The sequence below is a fragment of the Nothobranchius furzeri genome, chromosome 18 (assembly GCF_043380555.1).
Source record: "Nothobranchius furzeri strain GRZ-AD chromosome 18, NfurGRZ-RIMD1, whole genome shotgun sequence".
Taxonomy (NCBI): Eukaryota; Metazoa; Chordata; class Actinopteri; order Cyprinodontiformes; family Nothobranchiidae; genus Nothobranchius; species Nothobranchius furzeri.
In genome coordinates this window covers 16442360-16468833 of record NC_091758.1, presented here as the reverse complement: position 1 = coordinate 16468833, position 26474 = coordinate 16442360, and the positions used below count along the sequence as shown (strand labels likewise).

General features: G+C 43.4%; 1 protein-coding gene across 4 annotated transcripts; it reads left to right on the top strand.

Moving 5' to 3' along the window:
- The first annotated feature begins 240 nt into the window (after positions 1-240).
- Positions 241-25790, top strand: sec23a (Sec23 homolog A, coat complex II component). 4 transcript variants are annotated; one of them, XM_070547009.1, is made up of 20 exons: positions 241-372; positions 13519-13786; positions 13871-13928; positions 14003-14089; positions 14169-14405; positions 14521-14597; positions 14995-15139; positions 15211-15369; positions 15849-15964; positions 16128-16251; positions 16341-16421; positions 18594-18683; positions 19507-19613; positions 23048-23201; positions 23272-23349; positions 23430-23591; positions 23721-23807; positions 24683-24838; positions 25107-25172; positions 25254-25790. In XM_070547009.1, the coding sequence occupies exons 2-20, from the start codon at positions 13566-13568 to the stop codon at positions 25341-25343; spliced, it is 2295 nt and encodes a 764-aa protein (XP_070403110.1). In that variant the 5' UTR covers positions 241-372; positions 13519-13565; the 3' UTR covers positions 25344-25790. The 4 variants fall into 4 exon arrangements, with proteins under 4 accessions (XP_070403110.1, XP_015824786.1, XP_054597877.1 ...); XM_015969300.3 differs by lacking the exon at positions 241-372 and adding an exon at positions 11300-11390; XM_054741902.2 differs by lacking the exon at positions 241-372 and adding an exon at positions 11345-11458.
- The last annotated feature ends 684 nt before the right edge of the window (positions 25791-26474 follow it).

Below are 26474 nucleotides of genomic sequence, written 5' to 3'. Positions count from 1 at the left end.
GCCAAAGACAAGTGCTTTTCCAGGGCAAGAGGATTTTTTTCGACCAAGACTACTCGCCAGAGCTGCAGAAAAAGCGAGCGAGGGTACGCGCAGTAATTAAACAACTACGCCAGAAAGGTATCGGGGCAAAATGCCTGTACCCGGCACGGCTTAAACTGAAGTTGGACTCTGGAGAGAAGATATATACTACACTGACGAGTGCGGCCGAAATGCTGAGCAGCTTGGGTGTCCAGATATACGAAGGGGAGGAAGAGCACACAGAGAAGGAACCGACAACGGACTGGACAACTAGAAGTAAAAAAAAAAAAGAGGGGAAGATAAAGTCTCTTGACCTGGAATTCATCACACAGGAGGACAAAAACACAGAAAGAGGTATTGAAATAGCATGATTAGATGAAGCTTTAGTCGAGATTATCGGTCAAAAAATTATAGTGTAAAAATTAAATTATATAAAGTAAAAAATATAAACGCTGATTATTCAAGTGGAATTAATAGGAAATTTGTCAAGGACATTGTTATATATTCTTAGGTTAAAAGTCTGACGGGAAGAACCGTGATCCCCTATTGGGTTTTCTTTTGGGGTTTTTTTTTTTCGCATGAAGAATGCGCAACTACGACCTTTTTTTTTACATAAATATGTATTATTGGTCGGCATTGCACACTATGTGCAGTTTTCTACAGGGAGATCAAGTCACCACTCCCTGGTCCCTTACCAACGGGAGCCAGACGCAGTTCTAGATACAACACTGCGACAGGCTAGTAATTTGGAAGCTCAGATTTATAAGGAAGATGTTGTACTGACAAGTAGGTTTAAACTTTATTATAATATGTATGTGTATGTGAAGTTAGATTTTTGTTTATTTGTTGTTATTTGTGTTTGCATGCTGTTGTGTGTCCACCTTACTACTTAATTAGATGGAGCACTCTGAATTAAATCAGGACATGAAGCACGGTCTTTCTTGGATCCTTTATTACACAACCTTCATGTGTTCTTTCTCCCAGGCCACTTTATGCCCCCGCCCCACTTCCGGTCTCATTTACATCCGGTTCAAAAGTCCTCCCCTTAAGACATAGTCACAAATCAAATATCAGTACATGACATCCCCCTTTTTCTTAGATTCAAACTTTGGTCTTAATAACCTTTCTTTTTTTTTTTTTTTTTTTTTTTTTTTTTTTTTTTGAACATTCTTTCTTATCTTACTTTCTAACACTTATATTTTCTAACTGTCTCGCCCCTCGTTTACATGTCCACATACACATATAAACTGGCAACTTGAACCTTAACCCTCTTGAAGTTACCTCTTCAACTTAACCTATTATGATTTATTTCACCACAAAATCACGAAACCTCTCAGGTATCTTTTTAATCCTCTGCGATCTCCTTGATCTCTCTGGTCCCTGTGGGCCCTCTTGTGTTGGAGTGAAGGTGTCAGTTGTTGTGGGTGTCTCACCTTCTTCCTTTTTAGGTATAGTGTTTTGTTCGTGGTGTCCTTCTCGGGTCCCATTTGTCTCATATTTCTTCACGTGTGTCGTATTCCGTTGATAACGAGCTCCGGTTGGTGATTCAATAGTGACTTGGTTTCCAGTTCTGCTTACAACTTTGTGTGGTGTTGTATTGAATGGTGTTGTAAACTTGTCCACTTTGTCTTGTTGAACCAGCACGGTGTCTCCCGTGTCAACGTTTGAATACTCTGCCCCTCGTCGTTCATCGGCATAAATCTTTGATTTTCCTTTCTGTTCCGCATCTCTATCACGCACGTCCAACTCCGCTGTTTTCGCCTCACTGATGTTCGGTAACTTTCCTCTCATTTTGCGGTTGAACAGGAGTTCTGCTGGGCTTTTGCCCGTGGTTGGATGTTCAATGCTGCGATACACTGTTACATATTTTCTTAACTCTCGCTTCCAGTCAAGACCTGCCGCTTGTGCGATCCTGATTCTTTTCATCAGTGATGCATTTTGGCGTTCCACTTCCCCATTTGCTTGAGCCCATTTTGGTGTAGTTCTTATATGTTTAATTCCATTAGTCTCACAATATTTCCCGAACAGCTCAGATTTGAACTGTGGGCCGTTATCAGATTTGATGGTAACTGGTAGCCCATGTCTGCTAAATATACAGTCAATAGAGTCAATGACCTTTTCAGCAGTTGTAGATGACATCACCTCATACTCATAATATCGACTGTAGTAATCCACCAGTACGAGTATCGAGTGGTTTGAAGGTAGCGGTCCCAGTAAGTCTACCGCCACATCTCGCCAGGGCCCATCCGGTAAAAGTGTATTTCTCAGTGGCTCCGGTGGATCCGGTCTGGCTACTATTTGACATCCGTGACAAGCTTTACAGAATTTTTCTACAGCTTTGTCCATCCCTGGCCACCAAACTTTTGTTCTGAGATGCTGCTTGGTTCCAACGATTCCTAAATGTCCTTCATGAGCTAGTGACAGCGCTTGAGCTCTGAGGTTTTCTGGCAATATAATGCGAGTTCCCCGCAAGACTATGTAGCCAATGACACAGAGTTCATTTGCAATGGGCGCGTATGCTTTGCATTTTTCAAAGTGTCCATTGTCAATAGCTCTTCGCACTTCTGTTAATTCTGAGTCTGTAGCAGAGACTTCTTCAACCTCTCTTGTTGTGAGTGCTTTTGGAGTAGCATTAACTGCCACAAATCTCACATATTCCTCAGATTCATGCTTGTGTACCTCTTTTGACGTGGTATCAGAGAGCAGTCTTGACAATGAATCCGCAATGTTTTGTTTTCCCGCAATGTGTACTACTTTATAATCATATGGCTGCAGTCGTAGAACCCATCTTTCTATGCGTGCACAAGGTTTAGATCTCGGACTGTATATGACCTCTAAGGGCTTGTGGTCTGTGATGAGGTCAAACTTCCTGCCATATACATACGGATGTAGTCTCTCACATGCCCATACCAGTGCTAGAGCTTCTCACCTCAGTAGCATTCTTTGGTTCTCGGGCTTCCACCACAGCTCTCACTCTTTCTTCAGTTGGGCCGATGCCTTTCTGCGTAAGCAGTATTCCCATGAACACAAGTCTGTCCATGTTGAACTGACATTTCTCTGCGTTTAGTGTCAGGCCACAGTCAGAGAGTCTCTTCATCACAGCATGCAGGCGCTTGTCATGGGCTTCCTGGTCTGGTGCATGTATGATTACATCATCTGAAATGTTCTCAACTCCTTCAATACCAGCTAGTGCATTGGCGATCTCATGCTGATATTGCTCACTAGCTGATGAGACTCCAAATATCAGCCTTTTGTATCGGTATACCCCGTTATGCACTGCAAATGTAGTTATCTCTCTTGACTCCGGGGTAAGCTCTAGTTGATGATATCCCCACTTGAGATCGAGTTTGCTGAAGATTGCAGATCCGTTTAGTCCTTGCAAGATTTCATCCACCGTGGGTATGGGGTATCTTTCCCTGATTATTGCCTCATTTGCTTTTCTCATGTCTAAGCACATTCTGATATCTTTGTCACCTTTCTTTGGAAGCACCACTACAGGGTTTACCCAAGGTGTAGGTCCTTCCACACGTTCTATGATGTCCATGTCAATCAGTTCATTGATCTTTTTCTCCACTGCATCCCTCAAATGATAAGGTATGCGTCTCAGTGGCTGTGCTACTGGTTTCACGTTTGGATCAATGTACAGGCTGATCTGTTTGGTGTTTAGTTTCCCTACTCCTTTGAACACTTTTGGATACTTTTCTTTAAGAGTATGTTTTAAATCTGTGACAGCCGCCACATTTTCACCTATTTTCAACACTCCTAACTTTATGGCAGTCTTTTTCCCCAAGAGTGGTTCACCATTACCTCTAATCACAATGAATTCAGCCTCTTCAGTTCTGTCACCAATCTTGATTTCACATTTGAATGCACCTTTAACCGAGAGTGCCTGTGCTGATGAATATGCATATAAATTCCTCTGCTCTTTGGGTACATATGAATGACACTTTATCTTTTTAGCTTTTAGCTTTTCCCATATGTTTTCTCCCATCACATTACTTGTAGCTCCCGAGTCGACTAACATTTCCAACTCTATTCCCCCAACAGAAAAGGTAAGTTTCTCCGGTGAATTATCATCATTTACAACAAATGCATAATCATCCTGTTCAACAGCATTCACATTTTGTTTCCTTTGTCTCTTTGTACGACACATCTTCGAAAAGTGGTCCTTACCATTACACTTGTGGCATGTTTGTCCTCGTGCTGGGCATTTGGGATCTTTGCCCCTGTGGTCAGTATAACCACACCTGTAACACTGCCTGTCTGTCTTGGCATCATCTTTCATTTGTCCTCTTGGTCTGTGGTTCTTCTCTTTCTTTGCTGTAAAAATCCGGCTGACCGTGTTCTCTCCTTTCCTTTCCCCGGTACCGCTCATCGCCGCCATTTGCTCCTCCACTCGTTCGCAGTGAGAAGCCACCTCCAACGCGCGAGTCAGCGTTAAGCCTGGACCTTCCTCCAGCAGCTTTCTCCGTACATATTCAGAAGTGCATTTATTCAGGATAGCGTCCCTTATCTGGTTATCATTGTCACCTTGAAAGTCGCAGTCTTTTGCAGCTCGCCTCAAACGTGTACAAAATTGTTGCACAGTTTCTCCTGGTGTTTGGGATAATTTGTGAAAAGTTTGGCGTGCATATGCCGCATTCACCTGAGGAACAAAATAAGTGTTAAGTGCAGTCACCGCAGCGGCGTAATCCGCCGCTCCTCCCGTCCGAGGTAGAGTGGAGAAGACGTCCTGTACGTCCTGTCCAGCCAAGTGCAGTAGAAGAGCGCGTCTCCGCTGTTTGACAGCGTCCGTAGCATCATCAGCCAAAATAAGACCTTTCCCATCAGCAAACAACTCGAAGGATGTTAACCACCGCGTCCATCTCGGTCCGAGCGTTGCTGGATCAGTGTAGCAGGAGAACGGTTGAACACCTGACTTTTCCATGTTAGCCCACAAGTTTTCGCTAACCTCGTGCCGCCGCCGGGTCTACTTCTCCCAAAAACAAAATCTTGTTCGTGTCATCCTCGTCGCCATTGTTGTGTGTCCACCTTACTACTTAATTAGATGGAGCACTCTGAATTAAATCAGGACATGAAGCACGGTCTTTCTTGGATCCTTTATTACACAACCTTCATGTGTTCTTTCTCCCAGGCCACTTTATGCCCCCGCCCCACTTCCGGTCTCATTTACATCCGGTTCAAAAGTCCTCCCCTTAAGACATAGTCACAAATCAAATATCAGTACATGACACATGCAATCAAAAGGTAATAAATTTCTTAAACAAAATAGCAATGAACTACTTAAAAGTAGTTACATATAATATAAAGGGGATCAACAATCCAATTAAAAGGCAGAAGATCCTGGGCCAGTTAAAAAAAATGCAATGCTCCATAGCTCTGCTACAGGAAACGCATTTATCAGAGACAGACCACCAAAAATTAAAAAGAAAGTGGGTAGATCAAGTATACAGTGCCTCATATGGCAACGGAAAAAAAAGAGGAGTAGCTATATTATTTAATAAAAATGTTTATTATTCTAATGAAGAGGTAATCGAGGACAAAAAAGGTAGATATGTTATGGTGGTTGGATCAGTTGCAGGGGTTAAGTTAACGGTACTAAATATTTATGCACCAAATGAAGATTGCCCAAAATTTTTCGAAAAAATGGCTGAATTAATTGCGGAGAGAGGGAAAGGTTTGATTCTTATTGGGGGTGACCTTAATTGCGTAGTCAATTATAAGTTAGACAAATTACCTACCTCTTCGAAACCACAAAACAGAAAATCTAAAAGTCTAACAAGCATGATTGAAGAGCTGGGGCTAATAGATTGCTGGCGCCATCTCCACCCAAATGAAAAAGATTTTACTTTCAACTCACAGGTACATGGAAGCTACTCAAGATTAGATTACTTCTTTACAGTTAAGAAAGACACATTTAGAATTAAAGAATGCAAAATTGAACCAATTACAATCTCCGATCATAGTCCAGTTATTATGAGGCTGGACATAGGATCAGAAACTCAGAGTAGATACTGGAGAATTAACGTATCCCTACTAACAGATAAGCATGTAAGAGAGGAAGTGAGATCAGCCCTAATAGAATATTTTGACATAAATGATAATGGGGAGGTTTCACCAACAGTGCTATGGGATGCAGGAAAGGCTACAATAAGAGGTAAACTCATCTCTATAGGTTCTGGAATCAAGAGAGAAAGGGAGAGAAAACGGATAGAATTAGAGACAGAAATAAAAAAGTTGGAAAAGGAGCATAAACAAAATGGACAACAGGAAACACTGGATAACTTGAAAGATATAAGAGCTCAGCTTGACGGTCTACTAACGTATAAGGCAGAAGGAGCCCTAAGATTTATAAAAAGAAAATATTATGAAATGGGGAATAAAGCAAGTAAACTTCTATCTTTTCAGCTGAGAAAAACCCAAGCCAGCCGTATAATACCTAAAATTAATTCAATAAATATGAATAAGGTAGAAATGACCCCAAAAGGGATTTCAGAGGCCTTTGCAGAATATTATCATAAATTATATACAGGCCAAGCTTCGGCCTTTAAATTAGACGGGATAAAAGATTTCTATAAAACTCTTAAGTTGGATAGATTGTCAGAAGAAGAAAGTGTCAGTTTAACAGAACCAATAAAAGAGACTGAAGTTAGAAATGGTATTAATAAACTTAAAAATAATAGCTCGCCAGGCACGGATGGCTTTGCAGGGGAATACTATAAAACCTTTATTACCGAGCTTACCCCTATATTATGTAAACTATATAATTATGTATTAGACTCAGGGAATCCCCCCGATTCATGGAAAGAAGCGATTATTACAGTTCTGCACAAGGAAGGGAAAGACCCTCTCCAATGCCCCAGCTATCGCCCTATAAGCCTGCTCTGTGTAGACTATAAAATACTGACATCAATACTAGCATCTAGAATACAGATACATATAAAGAAATTAATTAAACCAGATCAGACAGGTTTTATTCTAGGACGTCAAGGCACAAATAATGTGAGGAGAGCTTTAAACCTACAGTCAATAATGAAGAAAGATAAGCAGACATCCATGCTCCTGAGCTTAGATGCAGAGAAAGCCTTCGACCGAGTAGACTGGACCTTTCTAAAATATACTCTTTTGGAAATGGGCTTTGGGAAAAAGTTTGTAGATTGGTTCAATGTTTTATATAAAAACCCAAAATCAACAGTAAGAATAAATGGATATTGTTCAAAATTTTTTAAGGTAGAAAGAGGGGTGAGGCAGGGAGATTCGTTATCACCTGTACTTTTTGCCTTGAGTATTGAACCACTGGCAGAGATAATCCGCCAGAACAAACTGATTCAGGGAATAAGAGATGGAGAAGGGACAGTCCACAAAATTGCTTTGTTTGCAGATGATATCTTACTTTTTATAAAAAATCCAAAAACATCAGTACCAGCATTGCTTAACAATCTAGATACTTATGCAGAAATCTCAGGATATAAAATTAATCAAAATAAATCAGAAGTAATGATGGTTATGGGGGACTGGCCAAAAGAACTAAATAAAACGGTATGCTTTCATAGGACTAATAAAGGGCTTAGATACCTAGGGATAGTGCTGACACCCCAACCTACAGCTCTGTTTGAAGCAAATTACACCAGACTAATCAAACAGGTCAAGGCGGACCTGACCCGATGGACGATTCTCCCTCTATCTCTATTTGGCAGGATTGAGACAATTAAGATGAATGTTCTACCACGCTTTCTCTTTTTGTTCCAATCCCTTCCTATAAGAATCCCCGCTCCAATATTTAAGACTCTGAACAAAATGATCTCTCAATTTATATGGCAACATAAAAAACCAAGGGTAAGGCTTAAGACACTTCAGCTGCCAAAAGAGAAAGGGGGACTAGCAGTGCCTAACTTGAAATATTATTACTGGGCAGCCCAATTAACAGCGATAGTTCACTGGCTGGAGGGAGATAGGGACCTAATATGGAACCAGATAGAACAAGGCGAAATTAAAGGTACGGAACTGACAGTTTTACCATTCCTTAACCCAAAAGATATCCAGAAATTAAAAGTGGACAACATAATCATAAAACATACTTTGAGGGTCTGGAGGGAAGTAAAGAAAATGCTGAATGACAAGGGTTCTATTTCCCGGGCCATGCCAATACTGGATAGCATCGGGTTCCCCCCATCCAAATTAGACTCGGGGTTTAAAAAATGGGCGAATAAGGGTCTTATAATTCTGGACCAGTTGTTTGGAGAAACAGAGCTTAAAACATTCTCGCAAATTAGGGAACAATTCGACCTCCCCATGAACGACATGTATAAATATTTTCAGATAAGGCATTATATCATGAATCATAGAGAGAAAGAAAGACTTTATAAACAGCCAAATGCAATAGAACAATATTTTATTTCACGCATAGGAAAAAAATCCCAAGTAAAAGGCTATGTTACTAATCTATATAGAAGCTTCTTACTTAGCTCTACACATAATACGAAATATATAAAGGAGAAATGGGAACTAGAATTAAATATACTAATTGAAGATGAACAGTGGGAAGATGTATGTAGACAAACTCATAGGGGGATCAACAGCCAAATGTGGAAGGAATTTGATTGGCAGATAAAAACTAGGTACTTTTTTACCCCCTTAGTTGTATCAGGGTTTGCAAAAGATGACCTGTCCCCACTTTGCTGGAGGAACTGTGGGGAGGTGGGGGACCACTCTCATATATTCTGGAACTGCCCAGTTATTCTTAAATATTGGAAAGACATAAAGGAAGAGTTGGAAAAAATCCTGGGAAAGGATCTACCTTCACATCCTTTGTTCTATCTGTTGGGGGCTACATCAAACAAAATATTAAACTTAGACCAAAGTTATATTGCCCATATTCTATTATTGGCTGCAAAGAAAATTATAACAGTAAAATGGAAGGAGGTGAACTCCCCAACTATAAAGGAATGGAAAGAGAGAATTAAACAAATATACATAATGGAAAAGATGACATCTATACTGCAAATGAAGGTGGATCGGTTCCGGGATAGATGGGAGTGTGTCGAGCAATACTTAGCAATGTGACGTATTGGGTTGTTGTTTTGCCTGTTGTCTACTCTGATGTCAACGTGGAAAACTTAATCTTAACGATGAAACTAAATGATTGTATTTCTATTCTTTATAGAATTTTTTTTTTCTCCTTTATTTATTTATTTGTTTAAAAATAATTAATTTACTTATTTGTTTCTTTTTGCTTTTGTGATTGTCCTGCTCAACGCCAGGGTTGTTAATCCAAGTTGTACAATGTCAAAATCAAAATAAAAAGTTCCAAAAAAAAAAAAAAAAAATCTTAAAATTAGAAAAGTAAAAACTGATAAAAATGTGAGGAAAGAGAAAAAGAAAATGAAGGGCAGAATTGGTTGAAGGAGCTGAATGAAGAGAAGGTAGTGATGAATCAATAGGTCACACCAAAGCCAGCCTGAACAGATGAGTTTTCAGAGTTTTGGTATATACAGTCCATGGTTTTCAGCTACTTTTTAAAAGAGACCACTGAGTCCACAGATCAGGCTCGGGGAGAGAGTTCCAGAGTCTGGCAGCCACAGCAGCAAATGATCTGTTACCTGCAGACTTTGATCACTGGACCTCAGGGACATGGTGAGGGTGCGGGGACTGAGAAGATCACCAATGTATGATGGTGCTTGTCCGTGAAAGGCCCTAGAAACCAGGATCTTGAAATGAACCCTGCAGGGTGATGTGGGTGTACTTTGACAATTTGAAGCCTAGCACAGGTATTCTGAACCACCTGCAGACGGTTCAGGGAGGTTTTGCTCAGATAAGTGAAAAGCCAGTTGCAATAGTCTAAGCGTGAGGATATTCCTGAGATGGAAGAAGGAAGAGTGAACAAAGAACTGACATGAGAATCCAGGGTGAGGGCTGGGTCAAAGGTCACACCAAGATTCCTGACAGAGGGTTTGGTGTGAGAAGCAAGCTGATCAAGAGACTGACTTTGGGAACCAGCTTGTCTGGGGCACAGATGAGGATCTCAGTCTTATCTTCATTCAGCTGTAGAAAGCTCCCAGCCATCCAGGTTTTAATAGAGTCTAAGCAGGTGTGTAACAGCTGCAGCTTACACCTCTCATGGAGCTTAAAGGAGATGTGCAGTTGGATGTCATCTGCATAAAGATGGTAGGAGACTCCTTAAAAGGAGCCCAGAATGTGCTGAAGAGGAAGCAGATAGAGGAGGAAGAGTAGAGGCCCCAGCACAGAGCCTTGTGGGACACCATGAGTGAGGGAGGTGGTGGAGGACCGAAACTTGGAGAGAACCACAGAGAAGAAATGCTCAGACAGTTAAGAGGACAACCACTCCAGAGCAGATCCTGATAGGCCTACCTAGTCTCTCAGTCTATCCAGTAGCAGGTGATGGTAAAGAAGGTTACTTTAAAGCAGGGGTGTCAAAGATGCGGCCCACGGGCCGGATCCAGCCCGCAAGTGGGTTAAATCCGGCCCGTGAGATGGTTGTGTAAACTTTATTTTCATACGTTACAATGTAGAGTGAAAATAAACTCATCTTTGTGAGCAAGTTTTCTCTGTAATGAGTATAAATAAAACAAAGCTGCGCTCAAGGCTCACACAAGAACTTGAATCACAACCTGAAGTTGGCTGCCACTCCTGAGTGGTAGCCATGTGACTTCTGATATTGATGTGCTGGTGAAAGCTAAAAGATGTAATGTAAAATGAGTCAAATATACTTTAAGTGCTGCATAAAACTGATCTAGCCATGTGATCTGTAAGCTCTTTGAATCACTAAGGAATGTTTTTTTAATTTATTGATTTTTTTTCTTCAAAATTTCAAGTACACTTCAGGTGTTGTACTTGTACTATTTTGGATACACTGTCCTCAGGCTTCATCCTTGTTTTATATTGATTGTATTAAAACAAAGAAAACAATCTGAAGTTGTTTTTAATTTACCGGTCCGGCCCACTTGGGACTAGATTTCCCTCAATGTGGCCCCTGAGCTAAAATGAGTTTGACACCCCTGGTTTAAAGACTGAGACCCACTGCACTGAGAAACAAGGATTTTGCATCATGATTATCTCTCAGTGTTACCTTTTCACGTTTGCCCTTGCCAAATAAAGCTTCCTTCAGAGTTAAATGAACGTTCATATTTTAAAGATCCTCTTCCCAGCATGCCTGGTGCATTTTTTTACTGATAAATTGAATGGTGCCTGAACAGTTCAAAGATGGTGTTGATCAAAAAGAGCTCTCGTTTATCGCTCAGAGTGAGACCTCTGCCTTTTTCCTGCTTCACGTCTTGACGTGGCGCCGGCGGACGCCATGTTGTTTTGCTTCGTTGTCACCAGAGCTGCGCCCTGCTCGGAGCTTCGGAGTGGCTGTGAGTATTTACCTGTATGATCCTCAGGTGTGTCCGCCGGACCCGCAGCTCCACCTGGACTATGTCAGGTGTGTGCTCTGGAGTCACGACCTGCGTGACATTAGCGAAGCTGCGTTTAGTTCGTGGAACATGAGCGAACAGTTAGCGATAAACAAGCAGAGCCAGACAAACGTGGCGACGGTACAGTTCGTAAAGAAGTTCAACAGTTTGTCTTCATGACGCAGCATGGCTGCATCTCACGTTAAAGGCTGTGGGCTCACTAGGAGAAGTCTTGTGGTCACGTCCAGGTAAGACTGGACACCAGACAGGACCAGGTGTCTGTGAGCATCTGTCCAGTAGAGACCTGGACCTGGACTCTGAGGAGACCTGGACCCTGCCACCAGGTCCAGAGCCCCCCGGACCACCCAGACTCGGACTGCAGCTAACAACTGGATTAACCAGCCACTCTAAACGATTAGTTTCCTTCCTGTAAACTAGCGGGTTTTGTGTAGCTGTTTATTTGTTTACTGTAGTTTAGTTATAACCACAACATTAATGATCGTTTTTATACTTCAGTTACGAAACATCAAAACCAGAAACGGGTTCATTTGTGTTTCAAGAGTTTTTCATTACAAACTGGGTTTATTAGACATTTAAATGTTGTTTATTCCGTCATTAATCTAATCAGCACCACCAAGTGTTCTAAAAGCAGCAGTCAAGGCGGCCCAACATGGGCCAGAAGGACTGTGAGGAGGTGGTCACCTTGAGCTGCAGGGATGTTCTCCATGAGCCACATGGAGATGACATCAGTGAGTGTGTGACTGATTATATGTACGTCATCAGCGAGGTGCTTCCCCAGTAAGGAACCCTGGATCACCGCTGACCTGAAGTAAAAGGGCGTTATTGAGGAATTTACTAAAACAGCTCAGAGTCGAGGTGAGAAAAAACCAGGAGGTGTGCAGGAAACAACTGGGAATCCAGTTCCAGCTGTTGCATCTTCCACTTGGTCATGAATCCTACTGCTCCATTTGTTGTCAGCCACATCAGGAGATACTGGTGCTCCCCTTACACCACCCCATCCAGCCAAATCTTAATTCACCTATTTTAAGTGACACACACACACACACACACTTCTAACGGTTCCTTTCTTTTGCCCTTCACCGTCCTACTCACCTTTGCATTAGGGCTGCACCATATTAGGAAAACCTGCGATAACGATGATTGATACTGCGATGACGATATTACTTGCAATAAATAAAAACGTAACTCAAAAAATGGCAAAAAATTCCTAAAAATGAAAAAAGCTAAAGATGCGAGGAAAGGAAAAAAAATGAACAAGAAAAAGCAATCTGTGAATCCCGGGAAAAGCAGAATCGGCAGAAAGAGCAGAACAAAGCTAACTCAGGTGTTTGCTAACCATCAAAGTGAAGTGCCGTCCGCCTCGGGGGCGGGCGTCTGACCTATGAGAACCCACCCAATTGGCCAGATGGGTGAAGAGCTCTATTAGATTTGTTAAAAAAACATCATGCTTCAGTTTGATTGACGGAATGTGTAGCAAACATTTGAGTGATTTAACATTTTGACTTTATGGGTTCTCCTCTGTAAAGAATCACCACTCTTAGCCTGGACCACACTGTGTTTTCAGCTGTAGCACAGGACTGGTTCTTGTCACACTGTGAGGACTCTAGAGAGGTGGACCGCTGTAGCAGAACACGCTAACGAGCGTCTTCGCCGGAAAGCGTCTGTCACTAAAAGCTGATGGAGACCCAAGACAACGACGAAAAGAGAAAACAGAACCACTGTTAACACTTTTTATTAGACTCTAAACTGATCTCCAGAAAAGTCCACGTGCTCCTGAGTGTAGCCTCCACTGGTGCTAATTTCACTCGTGTTGTCCTCTCATCACCAGCTGTTCGCGTCGTCCCCTGGGGGTATTTTCATTGGTCGATTACAGAGCAGGGTCATAGATCTTCAGACACTGCTTGGAGACAGTTGGAGGCTAGTCTGTTCAAGATGAGGGACTTGTCTAGGATAGCCGAAAGCACGCGGTGTGGTCCAGGCATTACCAGACGATTAGTGTTTGCTATTGTTCTGTTGCTCTCTGACGTCCCCTCTCCTCTCTCTCTCTCTCTCTCTCTCTCTCATAAAGCTTTCACCTGACAGAGTGACACCTGTGGCGCACCCACCTGTTCTGTCATGGCCACCTTCTCAGAATACATTGCCCAAAATGAGGAGCGTGATGGTGTTCGGTTCAGCTGGAACGTGTGGCCTTCCAGCCGGTTGGAGGCCACCCGAATGGTGGTACCAGTGGCTTCTCTCCTCACACCGCTGAAGGAGAGAACCGACCTCCCCCCAATTCAGTATGAACCAGTTCTCTGCAGCCGAGCCACGTGCCGTGCAGTTCTCAATCCGCTCTGGTAGGCGTCACTCCTCTCGTTGTTGTCCAGCTCCCACCAGTTCACTAGCTGTTGGTCTTATTTCTGTCTGCCTCTGTGGTTCAGCCAGGTGGACTACAGAGCCAAGCTGTGGGCATGTAACTTCTGCTACCAGAGAAACCAGGTGAGTGGCGTGTCCTCCACTGGCTGGATGGGAGACCATGTTGCAGACACACTAACTCCATCTGTCTTGTCCAGTTCCCTCCATCCTACGCTGGGATATCGGAGGTGAACCAGCCCGCTGAGCTGCTGCCTCATTTTTCTACTATTGAGTATGTTGTCCAGGTGAGACTAGGACACGGTAAGACCGTAACGTTGACCCCTTGTTCCTAGAGGTCTAACCCACTCTCCTCTTCCTAACCAGCGGGGCCCTCAGATGCCACTGGTCTTTCTGTATTTAGTGGACACATGCATGGAGGATGAGGACCTGCAGGCTCTAAAGGAGTCCCTGCAGATGTCCTTGTCTCTCTTGCCCCCAACTGCTCTGGTTGGACTCATTACCTTTGGACGCATGGTTCAGGTCCATGAGCTGGGCTGCGAGGGAATTTCGAAAAGCTACGTCTTTCGGGGGACCAAAGATTTGAATGCCAAACAGCTGCAGGTAGATGAGTGTCTAATAATCAGAGTCCCTCTTACCTGTCCTGTCTCTCAGCAACTGTCCTCCACAGAGGATAGGAGCAGTAATAATCAGGGTTTGGTGGGTTGTTTTTTTGCAGGAGATGCTCGGCCTTACTAAATCTTCTGGTGCTCAGGGACGAGGCCCTCAGACTCCTCAGCAGCCTCTGTCCAACAGGTAATCTCAGGAGGACACATTGTTTTCTACAGGTGAAACTGGAGAAATGAGAATCTGGTGTGAAAGTTTATGTAGTAATCCACCTTAGACTGAGAAACCATCTAAAGGGTCGGGAACCCTCTTCAGGTGTTCTGAGTTTGTTGGCTGATCACAGTGTGACACTTTGAGGTTCTGAATGTGGGGTTTTCCTCAGCTGTGAGCCACAATCATCAGTTATAACAAGAAAAGGCTGAAATATCTGGATTTGCAAAAAATGAGTCTGTCTCGTAAATGAGCTTCACCTTTTAAGTTAAATGACTGAAATAAATGAACTTTTGCACCATATTTTCATTTTTCTAGCTCCACCTGTAGGTGTGTTCTGTAGCGTTGACGTTCCTCGTCATGAATTTCCCTCCAGGTTTCTCCAGCCTGTGCAGAAGATCGACATGAACCTCACAGATCTTCTGAGTGAGCTTCAGCGAGACCCCTGGCCCGTCACGCAGGGCAAGAGGCCGTTACGCTCTCTGGGGGTAGCCATGTCCATCGCAGTGGGACTTCTGGAGGTGAGGGTTTAAGCATCACTGCCCGGCATGAGAACGCTAAATGGAGTCTGACTGAAACGTTTTACCCACAGTGCACCTTCTCCAACACCGGTGCCCGCATTATGACCTTCATTGGGGGCCCAGCAACTCAAGGGCCAGGCATGGTGGTGGGGGACGAGTTGAAGACCCCCATCAGGTCCTGGCATGACATTGAGAAAGACAATGCCAAGTTCATGAAGAAAGCTACCAAAGTAAGTGAGAACAATAAAGATTCGGGAACCTTTAGGAGCTTTTTGCAGCTGTTTCTGTGGGGTGGGGGTAACGTCTAGTCCAAGAGTCAAACGACACCAATAAAAACTTGTTGCTTAAGCTTCAAAGGGAAGATGAAGCAGAAGTGAAGGATTATATGTCTTTAGACAAACGCTCTTGTTGTAGAAGCTTTGGTACTTGATTTTTCATTTATTTCCACTTTTTGGGGATTTTAAGGATTTTTTGTACCCATCAGGGCAAAACCGGCCTGTTGGTGAGCAGATATGTATAAAACCCAACGTTAAACCATCTTTTGTTCTACTGCTTGACTTTGAAGCTCAGTGAATCCACCTTTGACTTGTGTGCGTTTGAGAGAACATTCACATTGATGGTGTGGTTGTGTGGTGCATCTCCAGTGGCTAAAACCAGCCTCGGGATCTGATTTAGCGTGAATAACTGTCTGTGTTGATCTGTGTTGCAGCATTTTGAGGCTCTCGCCAACAGAGCATCCACAAACGGTCACATCATCGACATATACGCCTGTGCTCTCGATCAGACGGGCCTCCTGGAGATGAAATGCTGCCCCAATTACACAGGGTACACAGATACACACACGTTCTGGGTTCTGGCGTGATGTGAGGCTTCCAAGAAGCAAACGTCTCTGCATTTGAACAGCTTGAATTCAGAACTAAAGTCTCTGTTTGGTGTGTAATGTATTAATGTTGTGGTCTGACGGGACTTTTGTGTCTCTGTCTGGTAGAGGGTACATGGTGATGGCCGACTCCTTCAACACATCTCTGTTTAAGCAAACCTTCCAAAGAGTTTTCACCAAAGATGTACAAGGTTCCTTCAAGATGGCGTTTGCTGCCACACTGGAGGTCAAGGTGGGAATAAGAGACACACAGGAAATGACGCCTTGCTTTCATCTCAGCTGTTAAGGAAGCCTGCTTGTTGTTGTTTTTTTTTTTTCCAGACGTCCAGGGAAATCAAAGTCTGTGGAGCGATTGGTCCCTGTGTGTCCCTGAGCACCAAAGGGCCCTGTGTATCAGAGAACGTAGGGGTCACATCCACTCTGCAACACACTAACATCTACACACCTGAGGGATTTTAGACTGACAGAGTTGGTGTTGAACAACTGCTCCAACACACCTGATTCCAGAGAATAATTACGCTTTAGTCAGCAGATGAAAGTGTGATGTAGATCTGTCAGGATTTTCTAGTCCTAGAGTTTTCTATCAGAAGCTAATGCAGGAGATGGGTGTAGGAGACTATTTTCGTGTTCAGCCTGCATGACAAACTCAGAGGGACCAATTATATTCAGAAATAATCATTAAAAATGATTTTTCAGTCACCCACACCTTTAAATCAATTAAATTCAAAAATACTTTATTAATCCCAGAGGGAAATTGATTGCTGTAGTAGCTCAGAATAATAATAATAATAATCAAGTCATCAAAGAGTTATTGTATATTACAATGGCTGTTGGCAGGAAGGATCTCCAGTAGCGGTCAGTGTTGCAGCGAAACTGAAGAAGCCTCTGACTAAAGACACTCTTCTGTTGTCGGACAGTCTTGTGAAGAGAATGCTCAGGGTTGTCCATCATTTTCTTGATTCTCTGGAGAATCCTTCTTTGCATGATCTCCTCCAGCGGTTCCACAGTCGTCCCCAGAACAGAACCAGCCGGTTTTATTAGGCTGTTGAGCCTTTTCAGGTCCCTGCTTCTTATGCTGACCAGCACCTGATTTATCATTGCCCATTATGATCGATGAGATGGTTTTAGCTCATTTGGGATTTGTGGCCTCAGTTGAGGTATTATTTCAACCTTTCTAATGTTAATCAGCTGCCCCTGATTGTAAACCAGCTTGTTACCATGGTTACACATCACAACAAATGCTCAAAATGTGAAAAAGTGAAAAAATTGCAGTAAAATCCTCTAAAAGATAGTCAACAGAGCTACTCCAGCATGCAGCCACCCAGAGCAGCACAGTTCCGGAAATCAGGTTTATTTATAAAGCACCATAGTGACACAACAGCATGGCAGCTGACCAAGGTGCTGAACAAAGGAGTTAAGAACGCAAAACTACAATCCAGTAAACACAGAGATAACCAGGATGTAAAACATATAAAAAAAAAAACAACTTTATAAAGGAGGGTGCTAAACCTAATCCTATAAAAACAGGAAGTCAGTGTAAATCTGTTAAAATGGGTGATGTGCGAGCGTCTATTTGTGTTTATGAGAAAACGAGCTGCTGCATTTGAGACTTTCTGCAGACAGTCCAGAGAGCACGTATTTACACCCAAGAAAAAGAAAGTTGGCACAGTCCAGTTTGGATGTAATGAAAGCTAATTCTAGATGAGGTATTTTAAGTATTTGTTTTAGACATACGATGCGCTGAAGCATGATTTGACACTGGCATTTATTTGAGTTGATCAAATCAAATCAAAGATACTTTATTAATCCCAGAGGGAAATTAGAGTTTCAGTACACACAATTCAGAGGTATATAGAGAGGTCTGAGTCCAGTTTAACCCCCAGGCTGGTGTCTTGAGATGAATACACAGTGAAGACATAAAATTAGGTTTTTGATCAAAGAGAACAGCCTCTGTTTTCTCTCTGTTTATTTAGAGAACATTTGTTGTAATAAAGGCATCTGAAGCAGATGTAGCTAACTTGTACTCAAAGCAGGAAGTTGAGGATGTAACGGTAAAAGTTAATAGAATCACCTTCACAAATGTGACACATCTCTGGGCAGCCATCTTTATAACGGAAGTTACGGTGTAACTATGGTTCTGTGAGTTCCTGGATGACTGATTGTCACAGGGGTCACTCGGAACTTCTCGGGCGAGAAGATCCCGGGAGACCCGAACGTAGCTATCGGCGCGTAATTTATAGACTCGCGACCAGGTGCGCTACGTGTCACATGCGTGACTTTGTTTACATTAGTACTCGACCTGCGCAGAGCGCGAGGAGATACATCCACTCTGGTTACTGCCACTGGCAGTCTGGAGGGAACGAAACAGAACAATACTTTTGCTAGTTGTGCACTAAAGCTGCAATAGTTGGCTGCTGTCTGTGATTAGAGGAAGTGCTAAAGCTGTTCTGTGTAGTCTCTAATCATACAGACAGTCTAATCAGTGTTTGCAGAGTGATTTTCCTGCTGGAATCTGAAAAATCATTTGAAACTGTCTCAAATCAAACTTATATTAAGTATAACTTTGCATTTCAGGAAATTGGGACAGGAGGAACCTGCCAGTGGAAGATCTGTGGTTTGGATCCAAGCACCACTCTGGCTCTTTACTTTGAAGTTGTGAACCAGGTAACTGAACTTGGATATTAGGAGTCTCAGGCCCTGAGACCTGCTCCTAAGGTGTCCAGAACGCATCACTAGACACCTGTAACATGAGATCACAACACCAGGTCTGAACAGGGTCAAAGGTCAGTCTGAAGCTTCCGAATAAGTCATGCAGACCAACGATAATGAAGCTCTGTTTACCTGAAGGTGAGGAGTGAGGTCATTTACCCAAACCATCCAGAAAGATAAACACACACAAGTGATCCAGCGTCTTCCACAGCTTTTTCTAGACACCGGATACTCAACCTCATGTTTTTATTGATATGTAAACTACTTCAGAGATAAACATCATATTTAGCACAACTTCATTGTGATTGAGCACGTCACTGTAAAACAGGACTGAAATTTGGTTCCGTTTATTTAAATAACACCAATTCACAACAAGAATCATCTCAAGGCATGTTACAAAGCAAACGTTCCAATAGAACCTACTTATCACGTGCATTGAGTTTAGTTCATTATTCTAATAAGTTAAAAGTTTACTTTCTGAGGAAATCCAGCAGATTGCATCAAGTCACTGATATGTGTCAGAGACTTTACAGCAACCCATTCCCCATATTCAACAAGCATGCAGCAACAGTGGAGAGGAAAACTCTTAACAGAAAGAAACCTCCAACAGACCTTGGATCAGTGTGAGCAGCCATGTGCCACCACTCACTGGGGGTTTGAGAAGACACAAAGTTAACGGTTGAATTAATTCAATCGGAGAGTAGTGGTTGAGGACAGGAGCAGAGTTTGAAAAAGTGAACCTACATAATAACCCTAACCCTGTTTGTTTTCTCTGCAGCACAACGCTCCCATCCCTCAGGGCGGTCGCGGAGCCATTCAGTTTGTCACTCAGTACCAGCATTCATCAGGACAGAGACGCATCCGGGTCACCACCACTGCCAGGAAGTACGACAGCACTCCTGCTACACCTGTCACATCTGCTACACCTGTCACATCTGCTACACCTGTCACATCTGTCACATCTGCAACAACTGATGCTCCTGCTACATCTGTCACACCGGTCACACCTGCCTCACCTGTCACATCTGCTACACCTGCCACTCCTGCTACTCCTGTCACATCTGCTACAACTGATGCTCCTGCTACATCTGTCACACCTGCTACACCCGCCACACCTGTCACCAGTGTTGCCAACTCGGCGACTTTGTCACTGTTCCTAACGACTTTTTGACCCCCCTCAACGACTTTTTTTCCAAAAAGCGCCTAGCGACAAACTTAACGACATTTCTCAGGACCCGTTGCTACTTTCTGTAGAACTTTCATGTAGATATTCCCTACAGATAAGCAACAAAGAAACCGTTTGCACTCTGAACCGTTCTTCCGGGAGTAAGGAAAGAGAACGATAATCTGCGCATGTGCACGAGGACTGACCAATCATAAACCGTTTTCGGCCGGTCTGATTCGCTGAAGCTGCAGAGCTGGAGACCGCCGATTTACGTCTGCTGCTTTCATATTGCTGCAGGCTCACGCTTCTACTAGAGACGGCGCGGGCGTCAACCTGCCATCTCTGGTTCTGCAGCCGTCAGACACTTTGGTTTTTCCTGCATTTGGCAAATAAAGTCATCGGGAGTTTCAACTACCGTCCCGTTTACACACGCAGCTCTGTGGCTCATCTGAATTTCCTTCAGTGACACAGGGATGGTTATACTATGAGACACCCGCTCCCTTTTGCTCAGTGCGCCGTTATTATCACGATGGAGAGAATACACAACAGAGAAGTTGAGAAACTATGAGGTGTAAAAAAACAGCTTTTTAGGAAAATGTCTGTGAGAATGAGGAGAGCAGGAGGTCTGAGTTATATCCTACAACAGAACTGTTTGGATCACCACACCATATCTGTTTTAATGCCACTTTATTGGTAGTTTTGGAATTTATTGTACATATCAAAGCAATTTGGGCCATTTTAATCATACTAATTAATAACTTTAACATATAACATAGTATTTATTTTCCTCCCTTTTAGTCCTATATATATATATATATATATATATATATATATATATATATATATATATATATATATATATATATATATATTAGATGCCATAGAGAAAACGAACGCTAATGTGGCGTGATGACGTCATCAATATGTAAATAAGCACGTGACGTCATCTGGCGACATCTAGTGACTTTTGGGGGGAACTTCAGCTACTTTCAGTCAAAAACAGTTGGCAACACTGCCTGTCACATCTGCTACACCTGTCACATCTGCTACACCTGTCACACCTGCTACTCCTGTCACATCTGCTACAACTGATGCTCCTGCTACATCTGTCACACCTGCTACAACCGCCACACCTGTCACATCTGCTACACCTGTCACATCTGCTACACCTGTCACATCTGCTACACCTGTCACACCTGCTACTCCTGTCACACATGCTACAACTGTCATACCTGCTACACCTTTCACACTTGTCACATCTGCTACACCTGTCACATCTGCTACACCTGTCACACCTGCTACATCTGTCACATCTGCTACAACTGATGCTCCTGCTACATCTGTCACACCTGCTACAACCGCCACACCTGTCACATCTGCTACAACTGATGCTCCTGCTACATCTGTCACACCTGCTACTCCTGTCACACCTGCTACAACTGTCATACCTGCTACACCTTTCACACTTGTCACATCTGCTACACCTGTCACATCTGCTACACCTGTCACACCTGCTACTCCTGTCACACCTGCTACACCTGTCACATGCTACACCTGTCACACCTGCTACACCTGTCACATGCTACACCTGTCACACCTGCTACTCCTGTCACACCTGCTACACCTGTCACATGCCTCACCTGTCACACCTGCTACACCTGTCACATGCTACACCTGTCACACCTGCTACTCCTGTCACACATGCCACACCTGTCACATCTGCTACAACTGATGCTCCTGCTACACCTGTCACACCTGCTACACCTGTCACATCTGCTACAACTGTCACATCTGTCACATCTGCTACAACTGATGCTCCTGCTACATCTGTCACACCTGCTACACCCGCCACACCTGCTACACCTGTCACACCTGCTACTCCTGTCACACATGCTACACCTGTCACACCTGTCACATCTGCTACACCTGTCACACCTGCTACTCCTGTCACACCTGCTACACCTGTCACACCTGCTACTCCTGTCACACCTGCTACACCTGTCACATCTGCTACAACTGATGCTCCTGCTCCATCTTTCACACCTGCTACACCTGTCACACTTGTCACATCTGCTACACCTGTCACACCTGTAACATCTGCTACACCTGTCACACATGCTACACCTGTCACATCTGCTACACCTGTCACATCTGCTACACCTGTCACACCCGCTACATCTGTCACACCTGCTACACCTGTCACACATGCTACACCTGTCACATCTGCTACACCTGTCACATCTGCTACACCTGTCAAAGTCTCCAAATTAGGCTGATAAATTCCCGTGTTTAATCCCTCCTTTCCCCTTCCTCCTCTATTAGTATTTATCCTGTAAATCTCCCATATTGTGTAAATTGACAAAAATATCTCTCCAAACTAAACTCTTTCTCTATTTATTTATTAACTATTTGTTTATTTCTTACAAAAAAGTAACCGTAACAAAACAAATGCAACATAACCTACAAATACTTGAATGAAAAGATGCAGATCTTTAATCTGCCCCACTCACACTAGTAGTTAAATGAATAAAAAATAATATGTTTTACTAATAAAGTTTAACTTGAAGACAACTGCAGATCAACATGCCAGTTTTTTTCATGAGCAGATACTTCATTTACTTTTTTTTTAACATCTACGATTGTTGCAGAGCAAAACGTCATGAAACCAAAGACAATAAACCAAATCAACATTATTCCTTAGATTTGCTCATCGTGGTGTTTTAACTGTTTGTAAACACTGTAATGGATTTACCTTATTTCATTTCTGAGTCCTGATTGTTACACACACACACACACACACACACACACACACACACACACACACACACACACACACACACACACACACACACACACACACACACACACACACACATCACTCCAACACTTTGGCTCTATTCCTTCATGTAGGAAAGACATTGCTTTTGCTGTTTTTATTTTTATACTAAATTGTGGCTTTCAGGAAATCTCTTATCAGTAATGACCCCCCAAAATCCTAATTTCCTTCACGCTATCAATAATAATCCCTGCTACAGCCAGTGGAATGTCAATATTTACTCCTCTTTACAAAATATCATAAAGGTTTTGTCAAGATTTAGGAATAGTTTACTAGCACCATCCTAAATACCTCTCCCTCCCTCCCTCTCTCTCTCAGTTGGGCCGATGCCCAGACCCAGATCCAGACTATTGCAGCGTCTTTTGACCAGGAGGCAGCAGCCATTCTGATGGCAAGGTTGGCCGTGTACCGAGCAGAGACGGAAGAGGGACCGGATGTCCTCAGGTGGCTGGACAGACAGCTGATCAGACTGGTGAGCTACCTGTGGATGATTTAAACCCTAAACCAGACCTGGATCTTTAAGGACTTGTTTTCCTTTGCAGTGTCAGAAGTTTGGAGATTACCACAAAGATGATCCAAACTCCTTCCGATTCTCTGAGACCTTCTCCCTCTACCCTCAGGTGAAGCATCCCACACACAAACACACACACATCCAAACCTCCCTCCAAAGCTGATCCGATGTCCTGTGTTCTGATTCCAGTTCATGTTCCACCTGCGGCGCTCTCCGTTCCTGCAGGTGTTCAACAACAGCCCTGATGAGAGCTCGTACTACAGACACCACTTCAACCGGCAGGACCTGACGCAGGCTCTCATCATGATCCAGCCTGTGCTCTACGCATACTCCTTCAATGGACCCCCAGAGGTCTGCTGCCCCTGCATTCACCATTTTAGTATTCAGGAAACCAGATGGCATCAAAATGTATTTACTCCCAGTCAGAGCTGGTGTGCCAAAGTGTTGATCGTGTAACCTGCAGCTATGTTTGTGTTTCAGCCGGTGCTGTTGGACAGTAGCAGCATCCTTCCAGACCGAATCCTGCTGATGGACACCTTCTTCCAGATTGTCATCTACCACGGAGAGGTACGCTCTGAACTTAATGGACCTGGACCGATTTGATTCCATTGGAACTAACTGGGAACAAGTGACACTAAAGTTTTAAACTTGTTCCTTTTTTTTTTTTTTTTTACTTATTCTTATCTAAAAATGGCTGAAACACATGAAAGAAGCTCAGAATGAACATAAAGATGATTTAAGGATGTGGAAGCTCTGCTGAGTCCTTGTGTTTAACATATGTATTGTTGGCAGTTGTTAGCTACTTTAAGGCTATTTTAACATTCATAAAGAAGACGCTACGTTGATTAAGCGGGTCCATCCCAGACAAAGACAGAAATGCTGTTTGAATGCTGACTGCAGAAACTGAAGTGAAAAGAGAACTGAGCAAAAATCTTGATGTTGGGTTGATCACTCCAAAATCATTTCTCAAGCAGGGAAGTGAAAGTGTAAAAAAGAAGATCAGGAAAAATAAATAAATAATAATAATAATGCATCGAACTTATATAGCGCTTGTTCAGGACACTCAAAGTCGCTTGCATGCACTCTCACATTCACACACTGCTAGTGATGGTAAGCTACTTTGTAGCCACAGCCGCCCTGGGGCGGTCTGACAGAGCTGAGGCTGCCATTTGGTGCCGTCGGCCCCTCTGACCACCACCAACACAAAAATGATAAACAACAAAGAATTCTGAGGGAGAAAGTCAAAGAAATGAGAAGAAAGGAAATATTTGGCATCGTCGTTATGAAAATTGTTGATGATATTAAAGTAACTTAACTTGGAACCAACTTTGGGAAAATTGAGCCAGGATTGGAGTTAGCCTGGTTTATGGGATTAGCTCACTTTGTGGAACAGCCCTCAGGTGTTGGAGGTTACCTGTCTAACCTGTTGTGTTTCGTGTCAGACGGTGGCCCAGTGGAGGAAGGCGGGGTACCAGGACATGCCAGAGTACGAAAACTTCAAGCACCTCCTTCAGGCTCCAGTGGACGATGCCCAGGAGCTGCTGCACACTCGCTTCCCCATGCCGAGATATATTGACACGGAGCATGGCGGCAGCCAGGTGGGGGCGCTCTCTCTCTCTCCCTCCCTCCCTCCTCTCTCTCTCTCTCTCTCTCTCTCTCTCTCTCTCTCTCTCTCTCTCTCTCTCTCTCTCTCTCTCTCTCTCTCTCTCACTCACTCACTCACTCACTCACTCACTCACTCACACTCACTCACTCACTCACTCTCTCTCTCTCTCACACACACACACACACACACACACACACACACACACACACACACACACACACACACACACACCCCAGACTGACGGCTGTGTGATGTTTCAGGCTCGCTTCTTGCTCTCCAAAGTCAACCCATCGCAGACCCACAACAACATGTATGCCTGGGGTCAGGTGAGTCCTCTCCTCCGGTTCTAGCTCCCCATCGGTCTAACGAGTCTGGTGGAAGGTTGATGTGTGACGTGTCACTTGCAGGAGTCTGGAGCTCCCATCCTCACTGATGACGTCAGCCTACAGGTGTTTATGGATCACCTGAAGAAGCTCGCTGTCTCCAGCGCTGCTTAACTCCCTCTCCTCCTATACTGTCTACCTGTTTGACCTGCCTGAGGCTCCATGAACAAGCATTCTGTCTGTCGTCACCTGTCTGCCTGCAGCAGACAGCACACACAACCAAGTGTTCACAGAGAAGCACTCCACGTCTGATGGAAAAGTTAACAGGAGGCGGAGCTTTAGTGTCATCTGTCTCTGTTTTTAAGGTGTTAATTCAACCATCTTGATAAATCTTCTCATGATGGGAACCATAGAGGATCTGAGCAGCAAAGTCAGAAATGCAGTGAACTATCACAGTTTGTGTTGTTTTCCAGGAAGAATTTTGATCGGAAACATTTTAATTATCTGACTGATATAAAAACCCTTTGCTCCGTTTCCTGTTTCTCTTTAGTTTGATTTTGTTGACAAACACTAAACATTATTTTGTCTGTTGTATGATTCTATTAAAGCTGTGAGAGCATGGCTGTTTGTGTTTCTTTAATGTTAAGAAATGGATGGAAGGATGAGGCATGTTGGTGTTTTACTACAGCTGTGGCCAGATGTTTAGAGACCAACCAGTGTTGGTTTCAGTTTTGTTCTGCAGAGATTTTACATCTTTGTTAGATGTTGCTTACTAAAGTAGATTGCTCTAAGTTTTAAATGTTAAAGTTGTGTGCTATTACATGAATCGCTGAAACAACAATTTATAAAAACGGTTATTTATAAAATCTCAAGCAAAAGTGGCCTAGAAATCTGCACAGAAGCAAAATTAATTAGCTTTGCAGTTCAGTTTAGCCCATAGACCATTAACGTACTGGACAAACCCTCCATGACATCACTCCTAGCTTTCTGAAGAGCTGTATTGAAGCCCAATGGGTGGTTCCTCAGGGCCAGACAGTCCAAAAATGGGCAAAGAGGTGGAGCTGAGAGCGTTGCTCTGAGGATGTGTGCCACCCAGGACACCCACCTAGCTACGAGCTAACTGAGCTAACCGAAGGAATGCAGGATTGTCTACCAGAACTGTTGCTTGTGAAATTAATGTTCATTTCTCTCTACTACGGTCCTGTCTCACCGGACGGCCACACTTCAGCATTTACCTGGGTCCTCCGCTCATTATGCACTCTCGCGTTTTGCAGCAGAACACTGGTGTGAGAGGTTCACAGCTCA